Source organism: Cuculus canorus, chromosome 5 (genome assembly GCF_017976375.1).
Source record: "Cuculus canorus isolate bCucCan1 chromosome 5, bCucCan1.pri, whole genome shotgun sequence".
Lineage (NCBI taxonomy): Eukaryota > Metazoa > Chordata > Aves > Cuculiformes > Cuculidae > Cuculus > Cuculus canorus.
Genome location: NC_071405.1, coordinates 16,870,463 through 16,889,885, shown reverse-complemented (window position 1 = coordinate 16,889,885; position 19,423 = coordinate 16,870,463). Strand labels below are relative to the sequence as shown.

At 58.1% G+C, this 19,423-nt stretch overlaps 3 protein-coding genes across 8 annotated transcripts in view; all 3 read left to right on the top strand.

The window, feature by feature from the left end:
* NUP160 (nucleoporin 160) overlaps positions 1 to 1,956 on the top strand; it is a 30,446-nt gene extending 28,490 nt beyond the window's left edge. The window contains exons 32-35 of the mRNA XM_054068272.1: positions 146 to 287; positions 533 to 658; positions 1,320 to 1,424; positions 1,530 to 1,956. Of these exons, the coding sequence (XP_053924247.1) occupies positions 146 to 287; positions 533 to 658; positions 1,320 to 1,424; positions 1,530 to 1,616 (460 nt within the window). The 3' untranslated portion in view covers positions 1,617 to 1,956. The remainder of the gene's footprint in view (positions 1 to 145; positions 288 to 532; positions 659 to 1,319; positions 1,425 to 1,529) is intronic.
* Positions 1,957 to 2,761: 805 nt separating this feature from the next.
* Positions 2,762 to 14,502, top strand: FNBP4 (formin binding protein 4). 6 transcript variants are annotated; one of them, XM_054068282.1, is made up of 17 exons: positions 2,762 to 2,934; positions 3,089 to 3,169; positions 4,558 to 4,694; positions 4,843 to 5,032; positions 5,205 to 5,355; positions 5,446 to 5,566; positions 5,779 to 6,117; positions 6,461 to 6,671; positions 8,470 to 8,588; positions 10,947 to 11,051; positions 11,348 to 11,481; positions 11,820 to 11,917; positions 12,472 to 12,650; positions 13,062 to 13,292; positions 13,374 to 13,892; positions 13,979 to 14,136; positions 14,333 to 14,502. In XM_054068282.1, exons 1-17 carry the CDS (start codon positions 2,808 to 2,810, stop codon positions 14,421 to 14,423), a joined length of 2,991 nt encoding a protein of 996 aa, XP_053924257.1. In that variant the 5' UTR covers positions 2,762 to 2,807; the 3' UTR covers positions 14,424 to 14,502. The 6 variants fall into 6 exon arrangements, with proteins under 6 accessions (XP_053924257.1, XP_053924258.1, XP_053924261.1 ...); XM_054068283.1 differs by having other exon boundaries at positions 5,443 to 5,566; positions 8,473 to 8,588; XM_054068286.1 differs by having other exon boundaries at positions 5,443 to 5,566; positions 11,850 to 11,917.
* A 738-nt stretch (positions 14,503 to 15,240) lies between these two features.
* Positions 15,241 to 17,583, top strand: AGBL2 (AGBL carboxypeptidase 2). The gene is given in 10 exon segments (XM_054067097.1): positions 15,241 to 15,349; positions 15,422 to 15,508; positions 15,669 to 15,819; positions 15,908 to 16,096; positions 16,098 to 16,330; positions 16,333 to 16,663; positions 16,811 to 16,967; positions 17,066 to 17,192; positions 17,239 to 17,375; positions 17,518 to 17,583. Coding segments are annotated over 10 exon segments (1,587 nt in total).
* Positions 17,584 to 19,423: the final 1,840 nt, after the last annotated feature.

Sequence of the window (19,423 nt, the reverse complement as noted above, 5' to 3'; positions counted from 1 at the left end):
TAGGCTCTCCGTAAGCCCCACTTTGCCCCTCGAGCGCACACGTTGAGCCCAGGCAGCAGGATGAGATCCCTGGAGGACACTGTGGCCTCACAGACAGCGGCAGGCACTGCTGGCACAGGTTCCAAGGGGGAATATTGCCTTGCAGCGCCACAGATGAAGCCTGGCGGCTGCTGTCAACCTATTTGGAGCGTTATCCATGCCAGAACAGCCTGTACCATCGCTGCGTCATCAACAAGCTCTTGGCGCATGGGATTCCTCTGCCCAACTGGCTCATTAACAGCTACAAGGTGAGGACAGGGAGAGGGGCACCGTGCAGCCCTGCCTCCTGGCCCCAAATCCCAGCTGTCCCAGAGCTGCCGAATCACCTCTGTTCCCGCAGGCACCTTCTCCTTGCAAGCTTTTCCCCACCTTCCCATTCCCAGCTCTGGGAAGCCGTGCTGGATGCTTTGTTGCCCGTTAGTGAGGCTCAGAACAGATTCTCCTTGGCTCCTGGGTGCGTTCCCTGGCTGATGCCAGCTGCCTTTCCTTGCAGAAAGTGGATGCTGCCGAGCTACTGCGTCTCTACCTGAACTACGATCTCCTGGAGGAGGCTGTGGATCTGGTCCTGGAATATGTGGACGCGGTGCTGGGCAAAGGGCACCAGTATTTCGGAATCGAGGTGAGCTCACCTGCAGTGTGGGATGTGGAGGGATCTGTTCCCTGGGGCAGATCGCACTGCAGGTAAGTCCAGAGGAGACCACAGAGGTGATCCAAGGGCTGGAGCACCTCCTGTCTAAGGCCAGGCTGAGAGAGTTGGGATTGTTGAGCCTGGAGAAGAGACAGCTGCGGGGAGACCTTAGAGCAGCTTCCAGGACTGAAAGGGGCTCCAGGAGAGCTGGGGAGGGGCTCTTGATCAGGGAGGGCAGGGACAGGATGAGAGGAAGGGTTTGGAGCTGAAAGAGGGGAGATTGAGATGAGATCTTAGGCAGAAATGTTTTGCTGTGAGGGTGGGGAGGCCCTGGCCCAGGTTGCCCAGAGCAGTGGTGGCTGTGCCATGCCTGGAGGTGTTCAAGGCCAGATTGGATGGGGCTTGGAGCCCCTGATCCAGTGGGAGGTGTCCCTGCCCATGGCAGGGAGTGAGACTGGATGGGTTTGGGGTCCTTTCTGACCCAAATCAGTCTGTGACTCTATGAATCCCACCCTTGAGGGGAAGGTATCTTGGTGGCACCAGGAGGTGGTCAGGATGTTGTGATTGGGGCTCTTCCTCACCGTGATTGTGGGGAGGAGCACTTCGTCTGCCAGCACAGGTGACACGTGGGTTCTTCTCTTCTCCCTTCCAGTTCCCGCTCTCTGCCACCGCCCCCATGGTGTGGCTGCCCTACACAGCCATCGACCAGCTGCTCCAGGCGCTACGGGAGAGCTCTGCCAACACACACAACATCGTGGTAGGGACTCACCTGGCCTTGGGACTGGGCTGTGGGGATAGGGTGGGAGCAAGGGCTGTGGGGTGGGAGCGCTGGTCTCTGCTGATGTCTCTGCCACTCGTCCAGCTCTACCAGAAGCTGCATGAGAAGATGGAGGACTACCACGAGAAGGTCAGCGTGGCCACACAGGATCGCCTGTTCCGCCGCAACTAGCAGCATTCACATCACCCACTCTTGGCCACCTCCATGCTCCAGGACAGCCCCGGCTCGAGGTGATGTCCCTGGGAGCTATGGCCATCCCTCCCCATGCTGACTCAGCCCACGGTGCTGGTTTTACTCATTTTCCATAAAGGTCCAGTTTGGGGATTGTGGAGTGCGTCCTCGCTGTCTCACCGTGCTGTCCCTGTCCCCTGCTGGGGCTGAGCGGTGATTCCAGGGTGCCACCAACACTGGGGCACTCCCCTTGCCCTCATCCTGTACCAAACCTGGCAGCTTTTGGCATCTGTTTTATTTATTGTTGTGGTTTTGGAGGAAATTTAATAAAATGGAAGCGTTATTACAGGCCGGTGTCAGGCTGGGTGCTGCGCCTGGGGAGCACAGGGGGGATTCTGGGGGATCCTACACGGCCAGCCCTGCTGGGAGTCTAGCAACTAAGCTATGGGGCAGAGTGGGGGTGCTGTACAGTCATTCGGAACTCGCAGCCCTTTGGAGAAGTGTTATGCTATCGGATAGGCCGGGGCTAACAGCCCTGAGAGGCACCACAGTGCTATGGGGCCAGGGCCATGGGCGCCAGGGACAGGGAGGTTTGGGCAGGACTGTGCTGTGGGCTCCAAGGACACAGTGCTGTGGGGCAGCCAGGTGCTATGGGGTGGGATGGCCCTAGTGGGGTCTGTGGGGTAGGAGGGGGCTATGAGGCAGGACAGTCATATGGGGCTAGAGGGAGGCTAATGGAGCAGGATGGGGGTATAGGGCAGCCATGTGCTGTGGGGCTAGAGGAGGCTGTGGGGCGGGGAGGCTGGGCTTTGGTGCAGGAAGGGGCTATAGGGCAGCCCTGTGCTATGGGGCCAGAAGGGGCTATTGGGCAGCCATCTGCTATGGGGGAGGATGAAGGTTATGGGACAGGAGTGTATGGGGCAGCCCTGTGCTATAGGGCAGGACAGGGTTAGGGGGTGGCCCTGTGCTATGGTGCCAGCGGGGGCTATAGGGCAGCCCCGTGCGATGGAGCAGCAAAACCCCACGCGCTCCACCCTGGCCGACTGCCTCCCGCCCCACCCCGCGGGGGGGGCGTGGTTTCACTTGGCCACGCCCCCTCACTAGTCACGTCCTCGCGCACTCCCCGCCCCTTTAACGTACCGACGCAGGCTTACGCGGTGACGCTCGTGGCGCCGCTCCCTCACGGCCGCCATGGGGAAGAAGTCGCGCTCGGCGCCCTCTCGGCGGCCCATCCTCCGCCTCTCCCCTCCCGGGCCTCGCCGCGACGATTCCACCGTGGCTCCCGCTGCTGAAGGAACCGAGTCGGGTTCCGAGCCGGGTAACGGCGGGGGAAGCTCTTTGTTGGGAGGGCGCGGCCTTGGTGGTTTCGTGAGGCCTCGCGGGCCGGGAGGGGCCCCCTCCCCGCGCCTCCCTTCCCCCCCCCCCCCCCCCCCGACCTCAGATCCTCGAATCTAACGTTTCTTCCCTTACAGAGGAACCCGAAGCCGTGGCGGAGCCCCCTCGCATCGCCCCTAACCCGCCGCCCCCCGCGCCCGCCACTGTCAAAGCCACAGGTAAGAGAGGAGAAACCGCCCTCGGCGCTGTTGGATTGAGGAATCGGGGTTGGAAAAGCGCCCAGCAGAGAGTGAGAGGGGTTTGAGGGGGAAGGGACTTCAAAGGGTCCAACCCCTCTGCTATAGAGTCGTGGAATGGTTCGAGGTGGAAGGGATTTCAAAGCTCATCTGGTTCCAATCGCTCTGTCATGGAATCATGGAATGGGTTGGGTTGGAAGGGACCTCAAAGCCCATCCAGTTCTGACTCTAGGGACACCTCCCACTGGATCAGGGGCTCCAAGCCCCATCTAACCTGGCCTTCAACACCTCCAGGGATGGTGCACCCACCACTGTTCTGGGCAACCTGGGCCAGGGCCTCCCCACCCTCAGAGCAAAACATTTCTGCTTAACATCGCTTCTTAATCTCTGTGATTCCTTCAGTCCTTTTTCGTTAAGGGCAGCTGATTATCCTTTTATAAATGCTTATTTTTAAGAGGAAATAATTAATCCTTAAATAATTTGCTTTCCAGATGTGATTGCTCCTTTTTAAATTGTTTGCAGGGTGTTGCTCCCCCTTAAGTGCTTTTTTAAATCTATTATTGAGATGAGGTTTTGACTCTCTTTAAGTACTTTTTATCTGAAGGCCTGAGGTTTTTGAGCCCCCTGATCCAGTGGGAGGTGTCCCTGCCCACGGCAGGGAGTGGAACTGGATGGGCTTTAAGGTCCCTTTCAACCCAACCCACTCCATTGTTGTCTGTTTTTTCAGGGTGAGCTGGGTCATTGCCCTCATTTTACTCTTTCTTGGTGGTGAGGGGTGATGTAGAAGCTTCCTCCAAGTGATTTTTGACGCAGAAATGCTTTCTCATCTTAAACACATGAGTTAGGAGATAGATACTTCCTGCCCAGTGTGAGTTTTTTGAGGGGAAGAACAAAGAGAGAGAGGTGATATTTTTCCCCTTCTTATTATTATTGCCTATTATCTCTTAAATCAATGTAGTACCAACTTAATAACTAGAATATCGATATTTGGGGAAGAAGTGATGCCTTCCTTGGTGGTTTGTAGGCAGGATATGACATTCCTCACTTCCCAGTCTTTTTTCCAGGCTGGGAACTGTTTTTCTTTTCTAGCATTGTTCTGTTGGGTTTTTTTGACCCTAGGAAAGGCGTTTCCCGCTCCCACTGTGCCTGGCAGGCACCCTCATAATTTTAGGGGTCAGTAGATGTTCCCATGGATGTTTGGAAGAGGGATGGGAGGTGTTTTTGCCTGTAATGCTTGGGATGGGGGTTGCCTGATCCCCCGTGCCGTGGGATGAGTGACGGGTGAGAAGAGTCACGGCTCCGAGGCAGGATGAACGAGCTGCTCTGTGTCGTGTTCCTTGAGGATCCCCTGCTTCCTTTCTCCCTGCCAGGTGGATTGTGCCTGCTGGGTGCCTACGCAGACAGTGATGACGAGGAGGGTGAAACCCCGGAGAAGTCAGCTCGTTCCACGGACGCAAATGGCAATAACTCAGCAGACATCGACAGCACGCTGGCCAACTTCCTGGCGGTCAGTGTGGTTCCGAAGAGAGCCGAATTTCTCCTTGGGTGGTGGAAAGGGGGTTGTTACACTATCCAGGATGTCTCCAGCGGGCACTTTGGCTCTGGTTTTGCCTTGCTGGGATTCCAGCTTGATGCTATGATGTTTTTTTGTGCAGGAGATTGATGCCATCACAGCACCTCCGCAGCCTTCGGAGCCCTCCGGCACTTCCTCGGCGCTGCCCCCTACGCCTCCCCGTCCGGAGCCGAAGGAGACAGGCCCAGGCCAGTCCTCAGGCACAGCCAATGGAGCAGGATTGGCGCCGGCTCCGGAATGGCAGTACGACACCCAGTGCTCACTGGCAGGAGGTGAGCACCTTGGGTATTCCTGCTGCACCTGTCTCCAGGAGCTGGTGTCCCAACGGGAGCCAAAGGCAGTGACAAACGGGTGCCACTGGGGAAAGCAGAGTGACCGCAGCCTGGGAGGCAATCCAGGTGGGACAGATCTTGTGGTGACAGCCTGTCCTTGTTCCTCCGGCAGTCGGGGAGCTGGAAATGGGTGACTGGCAAGAGGTGTGGGATGAGAACACCAGCTGCTATTATTACTGGAACACGCAGAGCAACGAGGTCACCTGGGAGCTGCCACCGTACCTGGCGACACAGGTCCAGGGCCTGCAGCACTACCAGCACAGGTGGGTGAGATTCCCAGCCCTGCAGCAGGAGGCATTGGGATGTGTTCCCTGAGCCTGCCCTTCACTCCCTCTCCTCCTCTTCCTCAGCAGCACCGCGGCAGGCACCAATGGCAGCTTTGTGGCAGCTGCCGAGCTGTATCCCCAGGAAAAGGGGGCCGCCCCAGGCAGCGTCAGCCGCGGGGCCACCATTGCCAAGCGGGAGGTGAAGAAGGTGAGTCAGATGCACCAGGGAACAGTTTCTGGTTGCCACTGGCTCTTGTAGGTGCCAGTTTGGGCTTCCTCGGCAGCAGCAGGTGAGTCACTCTGTGCTTGCAGCCTGGAGAAAAGCTCTGGGAGCACAGGGACACCCAGGCTCCTTCCTCTGCTGTCTGGGGAAGGGAACCACAGCTGCTGCCGGAGAGCTGACAGAGATTTGACCTACAGGAAGTGAATGAAGGTGTCCAAGCCCTCTCCAACAGTGAGGAGGAGAAGAAGGGGGTGGCTGCTGCCCTCCTAGCACCGCTCCTGCCTGATGTGGTGAAGGAGGAAGAGGAGCGCTGGAGGAGAAAGGTGATCTGCAAGGAGGAGGTTGAGCCGCCCCCAGAAGAGGAGGTGAAAGCAGAAGAGGTGACAGCTGCTCCCGAAGAGCAGGAGCCCAGCAGGGATCCCCTGGAAGAGACACTGCCGGAGGATGTGTGCAGCGTGGTACAGTCAGGGGAGAGCGCCGAGGAAGAGGAGGAACAAGACACACTTGAACTCGAGATGGTGCTGGAAAGAAAGAAGGTAAGGAGACTTCTGTCATGGAAATGAGGCTGCAGGAATAGCTGGAAATGGAACAGCAGGCGATTGTGTCTCTCCTGCCTCCTTTGGGAGAGCAATGCTACTTTTCCCGTGCTGTTCCTTTATGGGAATGAACTCCATATGGATATGGGCGCTGGTTAGCCACAGCTTCCTGGGGATGCCCTGCTGGCTAATCGACCGCTGTTGGCAAACTCCTGCTCTGTCTTCAGCACCAATGCCCTGCCCTAATTAGAAGAGGCGTTTGCTCTTCTTTGCCAGCTGACTCTGCACCTTGGGAGAGAGCTCCGGCCCCTGAAGTGCTGCTCACTGTCGGCTCTCTTGGCAGGCGGAGCTGCGTGCTTTGGAGGAAGGCGATGGCAGCGTTTCGGGCTCCAGCCCGCTCTCTGACGGCAGCCAGTCAGCATTGCAGGATGCAACCCGCAGGCTGGCCTCCAAGCGAGGGAAATGGAAACTGTTTGTCGGAGCCGCCAGCCCTGAATCTGCCAGTCGAGGCTCCACCAAAACGGGCCGAGAGAGTCCGGAAGCAGTAGAAACAGGTAATTGGAAAGGCGAGTGTTTGGAAAGGCTGCGGCCCTCTCCTCCTGGGATCTCCTTTCCCTGAAGATGTGTGGGGCACCTGAAGCCCCTCCTGGCACGAAGAGGAGCCATGTTGGCGCAGAGGTAATGTGGGATGGGCCGGGAACGGGCGAAGGCAGGGCGCCCACCTCTGCCACGGGCAGCTGAGCTTGCCGGCACAGGGCAGAGCAGGAATGAGTTGTTGCTGTCCAAAATCCCCTCCTTCATCCTGTAATTAAAATAATCAGGAGAGAGTGTACATCCAATATAAGAGAACAGATAGGAGAGTGTCCATAGCCAGTGCTTTATTGGGAGAGGGAGCACAGCAGTGTGATAACGGTATTACCGCACCCCACCAGCTTCTGCTTCATCCCAACACCATAAATCCTGACTGCAGTACACAGGGAACCATTCTCTTTCCATGTTGTGTTTCTAAGCCAGCTGGTAACAGTCACCACATTTCAAACCCGTTTGGCTTCAGACTTGCCCGTATGGTCTCAGCACAGCTGCTGGAGCAGCTCGTCCTTCCTTGTGGAAGAGTGGCTGTGCAGGAGAGGACCAGCATTTCGGCCATGCTGTGTCCTGCCTCCAGCCAGAGCCAGCAGCCAGGGCTTGGAAGTGCTTTAAAAACAGATAAAAGCAGGGTGTGGGGGCGTAAAGACCAAGCCCTAGGATTTGTTGTGAGAGAGAGAGAGAGAAAGCTTTTGACTTTCTTTTCCCCAATAACAACATTGCAGCCCTCTGGCACCAAGTGCCTGTTCCATCATCACACTTCCAGGTGGAGACCGTCCATAATCCCTGTTTCTGGAGGCTGCCGGTTGCTCTGCCCCTCCTCAGCTCTCTGAAGTTGTTGGATGTAGACTGGGGATTTCTGAAGCCTTATGCTGATATTTCCTCTCCCGAGGCTTGGTTTGCTGTCTTCGGCTGCGGCTGAGCGATTCCCAGAGCCCATTCCTAACCCGTAGGAGGCAGACGATGCAGAGCAGCATGGGAGAGCTCCCAGGGAGGGAACTTTTTTAAGATCTTCAGGCCTGCTGCCTGCCTGCCTGCTGGCAAAGCGAGAGGCAGCCCCTCCAGTGCAGAAAGCTGAAAAAGAGAGGGACCATAGCTTTTCCCAGGAAAAAAACAATATGGAAGTGCTCTGAGCCTGGAGCGCACTGTGTCCTGCTGCTGTGGGTGACGGCTCTTCCCAGCAGTGCCTCCTTTCCCTGAGAGCAGGGAGCCACCACCTGCACAGCCTGTTAGCAGCTGAGTGCCTGCTGCTGAGGGTGACGGGCAACCATCCTGCCCTGGGATTGTTGCTTAGACACTGGGTCAGTCACTGCTGCCCTGCGATGCAGCTCGGGTGAATTCTTGCGCTTCCGGCAACTTTTTGGGAGTTCCTTGCTCTCTTGACAATTGTCTTGGCTTTTTTAATTATCAAGGTCTTTTATTGATGAATAATTAAACCAGCAAAGGTTAATTATTTCCCACCTGGTGTTTAGCTCCATTCCCACTTCCCTGAACCCCCATGCTCCAGGCTGTCCCTACTTCCCGCCCCAGCAGCTGTAATTCTCTGCTTCCCGTGCTGTTCTTCTGGAAAGACTCACTTGTCACACAGGCAGTGACCCTCTCTTCTTTTGAATTTCAGGCTCTCATCACTGGCTCCTGTAGGGAAGAGGCCCCATCTCTTTCCCTGCGCTCTCTCACCACAACTTTCACTCCTAGCACGCTGTTTCCACCCAGCGTTGGCAGCGCTGTGCCAGGAGAAGGGCTCACTTGTTGTTTCCTCTCCCATAGCAGCAAGCACGGAAGCAGCTGATGGGAATTCAGACAAAGAGGCAGAGTCTGAGGAGCCCCAGGAGAAAGCAAAAGCCCAAGGGGCACCAAAACTGGAAGAGGAGGAGCAAGACCTAAAGGTATGGAGATGCAGAGGTGCGTGTCTGCAAGGTCCGTAGGGAACATGGCCGGGCACTCGGAAGCTCCCCCAGGCCCTGGCTGGCTCGCTGCTCTCCCCAGGGCTCTCCGTGCCACCAGCAGCACGCAGGAATGCGCCAGCTCCCTTGGCCTAGGAGACAGCCAAGCTTTGGGATGGGGTTCAGCCCAGCTGGAGCGACCTCTCCTGCTTCCTGCGCTGCCAGCAGGACGGTGCTGTGCCCTTCCGGCAGCTCTAAACCTCAGGCCCCAGCGCAGCTGCCAGAGCAGCTTGGCCTTCCTTGGGGAAGAGCGGCCGTGCAGGATTAGGCCGGCATCTCTGCTGTTCCATGTCCCGTCTCCAGCCAGAGCCAGCAGCCAGGGCTTGGAAGTATTTTAAAAACAGATAAAAGCAGGATGTGGGGGCATAGAGACTGAGCCTTCGGATTTGCGGAAGAGCAAGCAAACGCTTTTGACTTTCTTCTCCCCAATAACAACACTGCAGCCCTCAGGCACCACGTGCCTGTTCCATCATCACACTTCCAGGTGAAGACTCCTTGTTTGTATTCCCTCATGTTTACAGAGGCTGCCGGTACCAGTCACCGCCCCCTCTCAACTCTCCGAAGTTGTTAGGTGCAAAGTGGGGATTTCTGCAGCCTTGAGCTGATATTTTCTTTCCTGAGCCTTGGTTTGCTCTTTTTGGCTGCGGCTGAGCAATTCCTTTCTGAGCCATAGGAGGGATGTGCAGAGGTGACGGCTCTGGGGTAGTGACGCAGAAAATCACAGGAGAGCTTTTCTTTCTGATTCCCTGGTGGCTCTGCACCGTGAGATCTTCTGCAGCCTTAGGTTGGGCTCCAGAGTAATAGCTGTTTTGCTAGCAAATGCTGCCTTCCCTGTGCCAGATGGTTTGCGAATGAGGAATCACCAGCTCATGGAAGAGCCTTGGTGGAAACCCATAGGGAAAGGTGACCCGGAGGTCGTTTCCCACCACTTATCTTCCGAGGGTGAAAGGGAAGGGCTCTGTTATTGTCCTCGTGACAGATTGAGCTTCTCTCCCATAAGAGAACTTCAGGTTGAGCTCTTCTCCCGTAAGAGAACTCCAGCACTTTTCCCTGCCCAAACCCCTCAGCCTCCCTCAGTGCAGCACCTACATAGGTCTCATCGGGCTTCTAAATTAAGTTTATTTAAGAAGAGAGGGGGAAAAAAGCCGGCAGCAGTGTCATACTTGTTGGCTGCTGCACCCCAAGCTGTCCTGTTTGTGTCCCCTCCTATCCCGGCGCTGGCAGAGCTCTGTGACAGACTGTGTGCTGTAGCGTGGTGCTTTCCCATGCAGGATCCGATTAGAGCCGTGGAGGAATGCCGTCTCCTCGGGTAATGGGTACCGCTCGCTTCATCGGGTCCGGGTAATCTCTCTTCTACCAGCTCTCTGGTTTGCAGGAGATCTGCTCCTCTGCTGCGAAGTCACCCTCTGCTGTGGGATCTTCCCTGGCTTCTCCGTAGCCCCATTAATGTGGAAATTCATTTCCCTGCCTCAGGCTTCTCTAGCGTTGCATGTCTCTCTGGCCCATGCACCTCTCTGGAGACAGTCGCTGCACTGTCAGCTTTGGGAACCTCCCAAAGCCTGTTCCAAAGAGAGAAGGAAGACACAAATGTTTAAGAGACCTCCTCATGCAATCGTGGTGCCGTCTGCAAGCGTCCATCTCCTTTCTGCTGGATCGCTCCCCAGCTTGTTGCTGCTTTCACACAGTGCCCTCAGTCTAGGCAACCCTGTATTCCCAAGCAGCGCCCAGATCGGAGGTTTGACTCCTTGAGGAACAGCACTCGCTGCGGGCTGGTGGCTGTCTCTGCTCTGGAGTAAATCCAGAGCTGTTACCCCTCTCCCGCGCTTTCCAGCTAGCTCCTCTGGAAAGCAGCAATTACAAAGTCTGGAATTCTCTCCTGGCCCATTTCCTCTGGGAAGCAGTTGCAGCAGTGTACTTAATGCTTGCAGCCCTGGCGGTTGCTCTGCTGTAACTCCAGAGCTGCGGTGCAGACACAGACTGAGCCCACACCCATTTCTGACCAGTCCAGAGCAGTGACCGTGCCGGGGGCTGTGGCAGGGAGTAAGGAAGGATCTGCTCGCAGGAGCTGGGATTCGTTGGCACCTCCTGCAGCTCCAGAGAGGTCTCATCCCACCACCCCATCCCTGGGGCACAGGAGGGCACGGGGCACGAAGGAGGAGGTAACAGGGACGTCCCAGTCCCGCCAGGCTGAGGGGCCCTGGGTGGTCCTGGATCCCGATTGCCAGGGAGGGCCTGGAGGCCACAGCAGCCCAGAGCTGCGCCCCAAGGGCGGCTCTTTACTCTGCCCTTTCTCCCTGGCAGTTTCAGATCGGAGAGCTGGCAAACACTCTGACCAACAAACTGGAGTTCCTGGGCATCAACAGACAATCTATCTCCAACTTCCACATGTTGCTGTTGCAGACAGAGGTAACCGAGCCTTCGCCCCTCGCTCCGGCCTTCTGTTCCGAAGCGGATCAAATACTGTCCGCCTGTGCTGTGTGAACCTCGTGGCCGCTGCGGTGGCACCAGCACCGCGCGTCTTCCCGCCTCCTGCAGGGCCCTTCTCGGCGGGGGGAGAGCATGGCTTTGCGTGGAGGCGGTGTCTTCCTCCTGGCCCCCCCTGAGTCCCGTTGCCGTAAGGGAAAGCCTCCCGGACCTTGTGTCCTGTCCCGAGGGCCACTTGCGGCCTCCCTCAACAGCTTCCCCCGGTTCTTGCCCTCTAGACCCGCATTGCAGACTGGCGAGAAGGTGCTCTCAATGGAAACTACCTCAAACGCAAACTCCAAGATGCAGCCGAACAGCTAAAACAATACGAAATAAACGCCACCCCTAAAGGCTGGTCCTGCCACTGGGACAGGTACGCGCTCTCCTACCTTTCTCACCTTTCATCTCTGACATCTCAGACATGATTTGTGACCATCACCACCTGACGACGTTGGCGCCGACTCTGGCAGACTGAGAGCAGCTTCTGTGTTAGCAGTGCTGGGCAGGCAGAGAAAAAAACCATCCGGCACTCGCAGAGTTTGGGGCCGGCCGACCCTTAACTGGAGGATGCAAACGGAGTGCTTGGTGCTTTTTGAGATGGAGCTGCTTTCCCTGATCGGACAGAGCTGGTTTTCAACTCTCGCGAGCGTCAAGCGCTGCGGAGGGCGGGCCTGGGGGGTCGCGCATGCGAGAGCTCTGTGAACTTTTCAGGATCTCTGGATCACCTCTTCTGACCAACAGCTCTGACAAAGGACAAACCCCAACTCACCGACGGAATGAAGAACGAGATTTCTGTCTCCTGCCAGCAGGTCAGACCCAAACATTTCTTTGTCTATTTGGCTTCCTTGATTCGTTTGCCGTTGTTTGAAATCTTTGCTCTTTTGTTTTTCAGCTCCCAGATCCGCTCCCTCTCTCTAGCATTCACTGTGTGTTTGACACCAAGAGTAGCATAAACGTGACCTCCACGGGGTAGGGGAGCAGCCCCTTCTCTCTGTTGGGCTGTTCCCCGGTGCCTCTGCCCGGAGGGCGGCTTTCAGCCAAGGGTGCCGGCTGAAAGTCCCAGTGCTAGCGAGACATCACCGGGCTGCGTGCCGGCTGGCGTTCCCGGCCGTCCCCTCCCCTCGGAGCGTGGGGGCTCAGGGCGACGTTCACGCAGCCAGCAAAACGCCAAAGAGCTTTGAGCCGGCCGGCTCGGGTCTCTCCTGCCTCTGTCCTCAAAGTTGTTTGTTGTGTGTTGGGAGCGGCAGCCCTGCTGCTGAAGGGTCCTCCCTGCGAGAGCGCACTGCTGTCGTAGGCAGGCCCGCCTCAGAGTGTCCGTTCCGGGGAATGGAATCTAAAGCCTCCTTCTCTTTCTTGTATTTAGGGAGCATAGACGCTATTTCTATGTTAACGAGCGCTCAGGAGAGTCCCAGTGGGAGTTCCCCGAAGGGGAGGACGAAGAGGAGGGACAGCGAGTCACCGACGGAAAAGCCAACGGTCCTCCTAAACCACCTCCGAAAGACAAAGGAGAGCGCACCGGGGACACCACCGAGCGCTCCACAGGTACAGACAGGGCATCGCTGGGGCTCTGGGGGTGCTGCCCTTTGGCTCTGGGGTGTTGTGGGGTCTCAGTAAGTGCCGGGGCACCCAGAGGTGCTGCCCTTCAGCTCCAGGCACCTCGTGGTGGCTGTAACAAGGCCAGGACAAGGGCCAGTCCTGCATCCAGGTTGTTCCCATTGGTTTTAGGGGTCACAGTAGTGCCAGGGAAGGCTCTGTGGCCAAAGTTCTGCCCACCCGCTCCCAGGCAGGTGCTGGCTGGAGGCAGTGGGCCAGAGCAGCCGCGCAGTCCAGAGCTGGGGTGTTGAAGGCAGTGTCGCTGTGTATTCTTCAGGCTCCCTTTGTAAAGAATCCTTCTCAGGCCAAGTCCCTGCGACATCTCTCATGCCGGTCACTCCATTTTGGACTCTGCTTCAGTCCTCTGTCCCGGCCCTCCAACCTCCTTTGCCTTTGGAAATGCCTCCGCCACCTCCACCGCCACCAGACTCGCCACCACCACCGCCGCCGCCACCACCGCCTCCCGGAGAAGATGGCGAGATCCAGGAAGTGGAGATGGAAGATGAGGGGGGCGAGGAGCCACCCGCGCCAGGAACCGAGGAGGATGCACTGCTGAAGCCACTCCCGCGTCCAGCACCCAGTGGCAGCCAGGTGAGCAGCACTGACGGGTTAAACCGGGGCTCAGTGCTGCCAGGGCCCTGGCACGGCACTCACCTCAGCTCTCTCTTCCAGGGCACCACTGAGTCGAGCCCGACACCGCTGCTGTCAGCCAAGCCACAGAAGAGGAAAGCTGTGGAGATGAGCCCGGGGCTGATGCAGCGCACGGCCACCATCGGCAGCTGCCCGGTCATCTACAGCCAGCCCCTGATGGCCGCCAGCAAGTACCAGCCGTCAGCTGTGCCGCTTGCTTCCCTGAGGCCGCGCCAGCGGCTGCAGAGCGAGATCCAGGGCCGGCCCAGTCTCCGCATGGCACCGAGCCACGCTGGCCCCCAGCCTGCCACGATGGGCCTGCAGTCCGGCTACCTCGGTGTGACTGCGCCGGCTGTCATGAGCTACTCCGAGTGCGCCGCGTCTGTCAGCTTGGCTGCTGCCGCTGCCACACAGCCAACACCAGCGCGGGGAGCCCTGCCTGCTGCCGGCACCACCGAACAGCCACCACCACCACCGCCCCCCCAGACGCCTCCACCTCCTGCCCCCAAGGCCCCGCTGCCACCAGAGAAGGAGAAGCCAAGGAAGAGCCGGAAGGACAAGGTAGGCTGGTGCTGTGCCAGTCCCAGGCCGGGCACCCTCTTCTGCCTTTCCAGCTGCCTTCACCGCGGTGCTGCATTCCTGGACAGGGCAAGAAGGCCAAGACGAAGATGCCGTCGCTGGTGAAAAAGTGGCAGAGCATCCAGCGGGAGCTGGACGAGGAGGAGAACTCCAGCTCCAGCGAGGAGGACCGGGAGACCACTGCTCAGCGGCGCATTGAGGAGTGGAAGCAGCAGCAGCTGATGAGGTAGGGGCTCTGAGAGCTCTGCTGGTGCAAGCAGCGCTTCCCATGGCGCATTGCCCACTCTGCTCCTCCTGGCAGGGACGTTTCCTTGTTCCCTGTAAAAGCAGGGAGCTGAGGTCCGCATCTCCGGGCATTCACAAGGTGGTGGGGAGCGTGTCCTCACCCTGCCCGGCACTGACCCCTTGCTTTCTCCCCGCAGTGGCATGGCCGAGAGGAACGCAAATTTTGAGGCGCTGCCAGAGGACTGGCGAGCGCGCCTGAAGCGCAGGAAAACCACCTCCAGCACATAAGGCACCGCCCTGCTCTTCTTTTTTTTTTTAACAGATGTACAGTTCCCACCCCCACCCTCCACCAATAAATCGTAGCAGTTTGGGACGTGCTGTCTGGTTGTGTAGGGCTGTGCCTGTCCCGGCAGCGTGGCACTGGTGTGTGCCATGCCTGATGCCATCGTGGAATGGTTTGGGCTGGAAGGGACCTCAAAGCCCATCCAGTCCCACCCCCTGCCATGGGCAGGGACTCCCACTGCATCAGGGGCTCCAAGCCCCATCCAACGTGGTCTTCAACACCTCCAGGGATGGGGCAGCCACCACTGCTCTGGGCAACCTGGGCCAGGGCCTCCCCACCCTCACAACAAAACATTTCTCCATAAGATCTCATCTCCATCTCCCCTTTTCCAGCTCCAAACCATTCCCCTCGTTCTGTTCCTGCCCTCCCTGAACAAGAGCCCCTCGCCAGCCCCTTTCAGTCCTGGAAGCTGCTCTAAGGTCTCCCAGCAGCCTTCTCTTCTCCAGGCTCAACAACCCCAACTCTCTTCTTGTACAGGAGGCGCTCCAGCTCTTGGATCGTCTCTGTGGCCTCTGCACTCGCTCCAACAGCTCCACGTCATTCCAGCTTTTAAGGGCAGAGTCTCATAAATCTGGTGGCCACTTGCGCTGGGGCTACAGCGCTGCTGGATGAGGGAAGAGGAGCTCAGTGCTTGCACCTTTCCTCCCTCTGGCTCCCTTCCCAGTTCTGCTCCCAGTCCCTCCCCACTGCCAGCTGGTCGCTCAGCGACCACGATGTGGCTCCCTGGCGCTGCCGCCCCAGAGCGAGGTCGCACTGGTGCCCATGCGGCACTCGGGGCTCCCCACAGATGGGGAAGGGAACGCGGGGCTACTCCCCGCACCCTACGACCGCTTCATGCGCAGCCACCTGCGCTACTTCGGCTACTTCCAAGGTGAGCGGTGGCTGAGGGGCCACGTCCTCCCCTGTCCCCAGCCGGTTGTGATGCAGCACTGCTCTCCCCAAGGCCAGGAGTCGTGTGGGCAGAAGAGCCTGGTGTTCCCAGGGAACCCCATCGAGGAGCCCCCCGCGGGTCCTAGGCAGGAGCTGAGTTGTGAGTGTGATCCCATTGCCCCCCATCCCGGAGCTGCCCCCTCCCAGCCCCTCCTTTCCTCTGCCTTGGGGTGGTGGTGGCTTTGGGAGCGTCCCCACTCCAACTCTTCCAGTTTGGGCTCCTTGGGGGAGCTTCCCAGCCTTTCCCAATGTTGTTGCAGCCCCTGGGACTCCAGATCTGTCCCTATGCTGCAGCACTCTGCTCCCTTCAGCACGGCACTGCGGGTCGCCGGGGCAGCTGCGCACCCTCTTCACCCTCCCCTCAGCCCAGGGTCCCCTGCCCGCTTCGAACCTCCAGCGAGCCGTCGTGGTGTAAGAGAGGGGCTGGGGCAGTGGGAATGGTGGGGCAAGGATTTGGAACGGGGCTGGGATCCAGAGCGTGGCCTGTCCTGCCACGCAGGGGCCCCTTTGAGTATGTGCTGAGACTGCGGCTGGACCTCTATACCGCTAAGCACACACGGTGATATTTTCGCATCCAAAACACCCAGAAAGATCAACTCTATCGCTTCACCATCGCCTACCTGGTCAAGCTAAAGAGCCTCTACGGCGAGGGCATGCAGCCGCTGTTCTACTCCCAGTGGGATGCACAGCATTGGCTGGCACCAGGTTGGGGCCAACATCTGCTACTACCCGGGCAGTGGTGGTGAGGAGATAGCTGTTTTCTGCCTCTCCTGGACGTCGCACTTCCCACACGATGCCGAAACCTGTTTCTTCGCCCACTTCTACCCCTACACCTACTCCAACCTGCAGCGCTACCTGCGGGCTCTGGCATGTGACCCGGAGTGCTCCTGGTACTGTGCGGTGCGGGTGCTGTGCCGCAGCCTGTCGGGAACACCGTCTTCCTGCTGACCATCACCAGGCCCAGCGGTGTGGCCGGCAAACGGGCAGTGGTGCTGAGTGCCTGTGCGTATCCTGGTGAGAGCAGCGGCTCCTGAGCCATGCGGGGATTCCTGGATTTCCTGCTCAGCGCCCATGCTGATGCCAGGCTCCTGCGCCAGCTCTTCGTCTTCAAGGTGGTGCCTGTGTTCAATCCCGATGGGGTGCTGGTGGGCAATTGCCACTACTCCCTGGCTGGCCGCGATCCCAACCAGGCTTATGGGATGGCGGACAGTAGCTCCTTCCCCGGTGTGTGGCACCTGTGGGCCATGGTGGAGAGGTGAGGTGGGGCCACGGGAGCTGGCGGGGTGGCGGCAGTGCCAGTGGCCATATCCTGATGCGTGCGGGGTGCTGGTGGAGCAGGAGGTGATGGCACAGGGAGCCAGGAGGTTGGCAGCAGTGCCAGAGGCCATATCCTGATGTGCAGATTGCTGGCGGAGCAGGAGGTGGTGCTGTACTGCATCTTCCACAAACACAGCTGGAAGAACAACGTCTTCATTTACGGTTGTGATGGCAGTGGGGTTGGCACAGGGCTGTGGCTGCCCCAGCACATCTTCATGCTGAGCAAAAAGGCTCCTGCCAAGGTGGGCACGGTATCCTCACTGCCACAGGGAGTGCGGGCGCTGTGCTGTGCGTGTGCCCGGATGCATCCCCACCACGCAGACCCCGGGGCTGCTGCCAGTTCTCCTTCCCCAGCTGCAAGTTCCAGGTGCAGAGGAGCAAGGCGGCAACGGGCAGGGGTGTCCTGTGGCACCTGGGCATCTCCAATAGCTACACCATGGAAGTGGCCTTTGGTGGCTCCACACTGGGTGGGTGGCTCTCCTCAACAGTCCAGCGCAGCCGGTGAGTCCACAGGTGCCACCACTTTTGGAGCGGGAAGGACAGAGAAGATACAGCTGAAGCAACAGAGGAGGAAGCGGCTGCTGAGCAGGAGAGCAAGGAATGTCCTGCACCGGATAAATGCTGTCCACCAGAGCTATGCCGGTGTCCTGGTGAGCCTGAGCCCACAAGCGTGGTGCACTCCATCCCAAAGGGGACAATCCTGCAGGGACGCTTGTCCCCAGCACTGTCCCAGCCTGGTGCCAGCATTCCCGGTGCTCCGAGCAGGTCCAATCCCTCTCCTGTGCCCCCCAGGCCAGGCCAGGCCAGGCTCCTCCAGCCCCTGCAGGCAGCCAGCTCCTCCTGGGAGCCCGAGGGTAGATGGTGCAGCCAGAGCAGGGGCTGGTGGTGGCTCTGGTGGGACCCTTCCCAGGGCAGCCGGAGCCTGGGCTGGCTGCCACACTGCCAAGGAGCAGTTACAGCCAGGCGGTGGCATGAGCGCGGTGGTACGGCACCGCCCGAGCATTCACCGTGGCACTGGTGATTCTCCCCGGGATGCATCCCCCGTAGCGGGAACGGGGCGGTGGCAGGACAGGCAAAGGGGGCAGCAGGGGGGTCAGGCAACCACCACGCCCCGACACAGGGCTCGTGTGCCCCTCGCCACCCCTTCTGCTTGTGCTCGGGATTAAAGTGTCCATGATTCCATGGGGGAACAGCTGCTTCCATCGTGCTGTGCCTGCATGACTGCCTTGTGTCCCCTGGCCTTGCACCACAATAGCCCCTGTGCTGCAACAGCACCTCAGGCCGCGATGCAGCTCCAGGCTTGGGGGAGAGAGACTGAGAAGCTGCCTGGAGGAGAAGGACCTGGAGGTGCCGGGCAACAGCAGCTGAACATGAGCCAGCTGTGACCCAGGGGGCCAAGGAGGACAAGAGCATTGAAACAAATTTACGCTTAATAATTTAACTTAATTATTAAGGCAAGTTGCGCTTTATACAGACCCAGGATTCATCCCCAGAGTGCTTCTACCCAACAGTGATTTTGGAGAACTTTGGATACACAGAGGTGTCTTCATAACTTCTCCACAAAATGACAAGCCCACCCTATTCCTGGGAACTCGTTGCACACCCAGGGGATGAAATTCATCCCACCCCGAGTCGTTAAAGCTTGGCTGTACCTGAGCTGTCAGACTTAACAACTTTGGGCGACAAGAGGATCAGGGTCCTTACAGTTTTGTAGTCATCAATTTTGTTTTAACACATTGCAGTTGACATTCTGCCTCACCGTTTCCAAGTCACTATTTCGGTGTCCTGGTCTGTGTCAGGAACAGTGCAGCCAGCAAGAGCAGGGAAGGGATCGTCCCTCAAGGCTCCATCTTGAATCCTGGGTTTAGTTTTGGGCCCCTCACTCCAAGAAGGACATCAAGGGGCTGGAGCGCTTCTGGAGAAGGGAACAGAGCTAGGGAAGGGTCTGGAAAACAAAAGTTCTTGGAGCAGCTGAGGGATGTGGCACTTGGGGACATGGTTGAGTGGTGGGCTTGGCAGGTTGAAGGTTGGATTTGATCATCTTAAAGGTCTTTTCCAACCTAAACAATTCTGTGGTTCTGCCCTAAGGATGGCTTAGCATTTTGCAGACTTTGCCAGACTTGGTAATCTGTCTAAATCTGCCAAGAAAGTGGAACAGCCTTCAAAGAAGACAGCTACGAGAGGGTATGTTTCCTCAAACATCTATCGGTTGCCCTCATACAGGAGTGTTCCCTCTCAGAGGGCTGTGATGAGCTCTGACCCGTGTACAGTTTTCTTGCCGAGTTTCCTGATTAAAGCTCTTGGTCAGAAATCAGAGCAAATGCTTCAGAAAAGGGTGTGTTTGTGGAAATAAGAGAGAAGGTGTGCAATACTGCTGGAGCGTGTTCAGAGAAGGGAACGGAGCTGGGGAAGGGGCTGAAGAACAGGGGTTACAAGGGGTGGCTGAGGGACCTGGGGCTGTTTAGCCTGGAGAAGAATCATAGAATCCTTAGGTTGGAAAAGGCCTCTCAGATCATTGAGTCCAACCACTCCTATCTGCCACTAAACCAGACACCTGAGCACCTCGTCTACCCGTCTTTTGAACCCCTCCAGGGATGGTGATTCCACCACCTCCCTGGGCAGCCTCTGCCAGAGCCTGATGACCCGCTCTGTGAAAATTTTTTTCCTGATATCCAAGTCTGAACCTGTGCCAGCGCAG

Excerpts from the sequence above, each read along its gene's own strand:
- FNBP4 (XM_054068281.1), top strand. The coding sequence starts at position 2,808 with ATGGGGAAGAAGTCGCGCTCGGCGCCCTCTCGGCGGCCCATCCTCCGC. Across the intron at positions 5,033-5,204 it reads CCAGTGCTCACTGGCAGGAG|TCGGGGAGCTGGAAATGGGT; the intron begins GTGAGCACCTTG and ends TTCCTCCGGCAG. Across the intron at positions 11,052-11,347 it reads TGTTGCTGTTGCAGACAGAG|ACCCGCATTGCAGACTGGCG; the intron begins GTAACCGAGCCT and ends CTTGCCCTCTAG.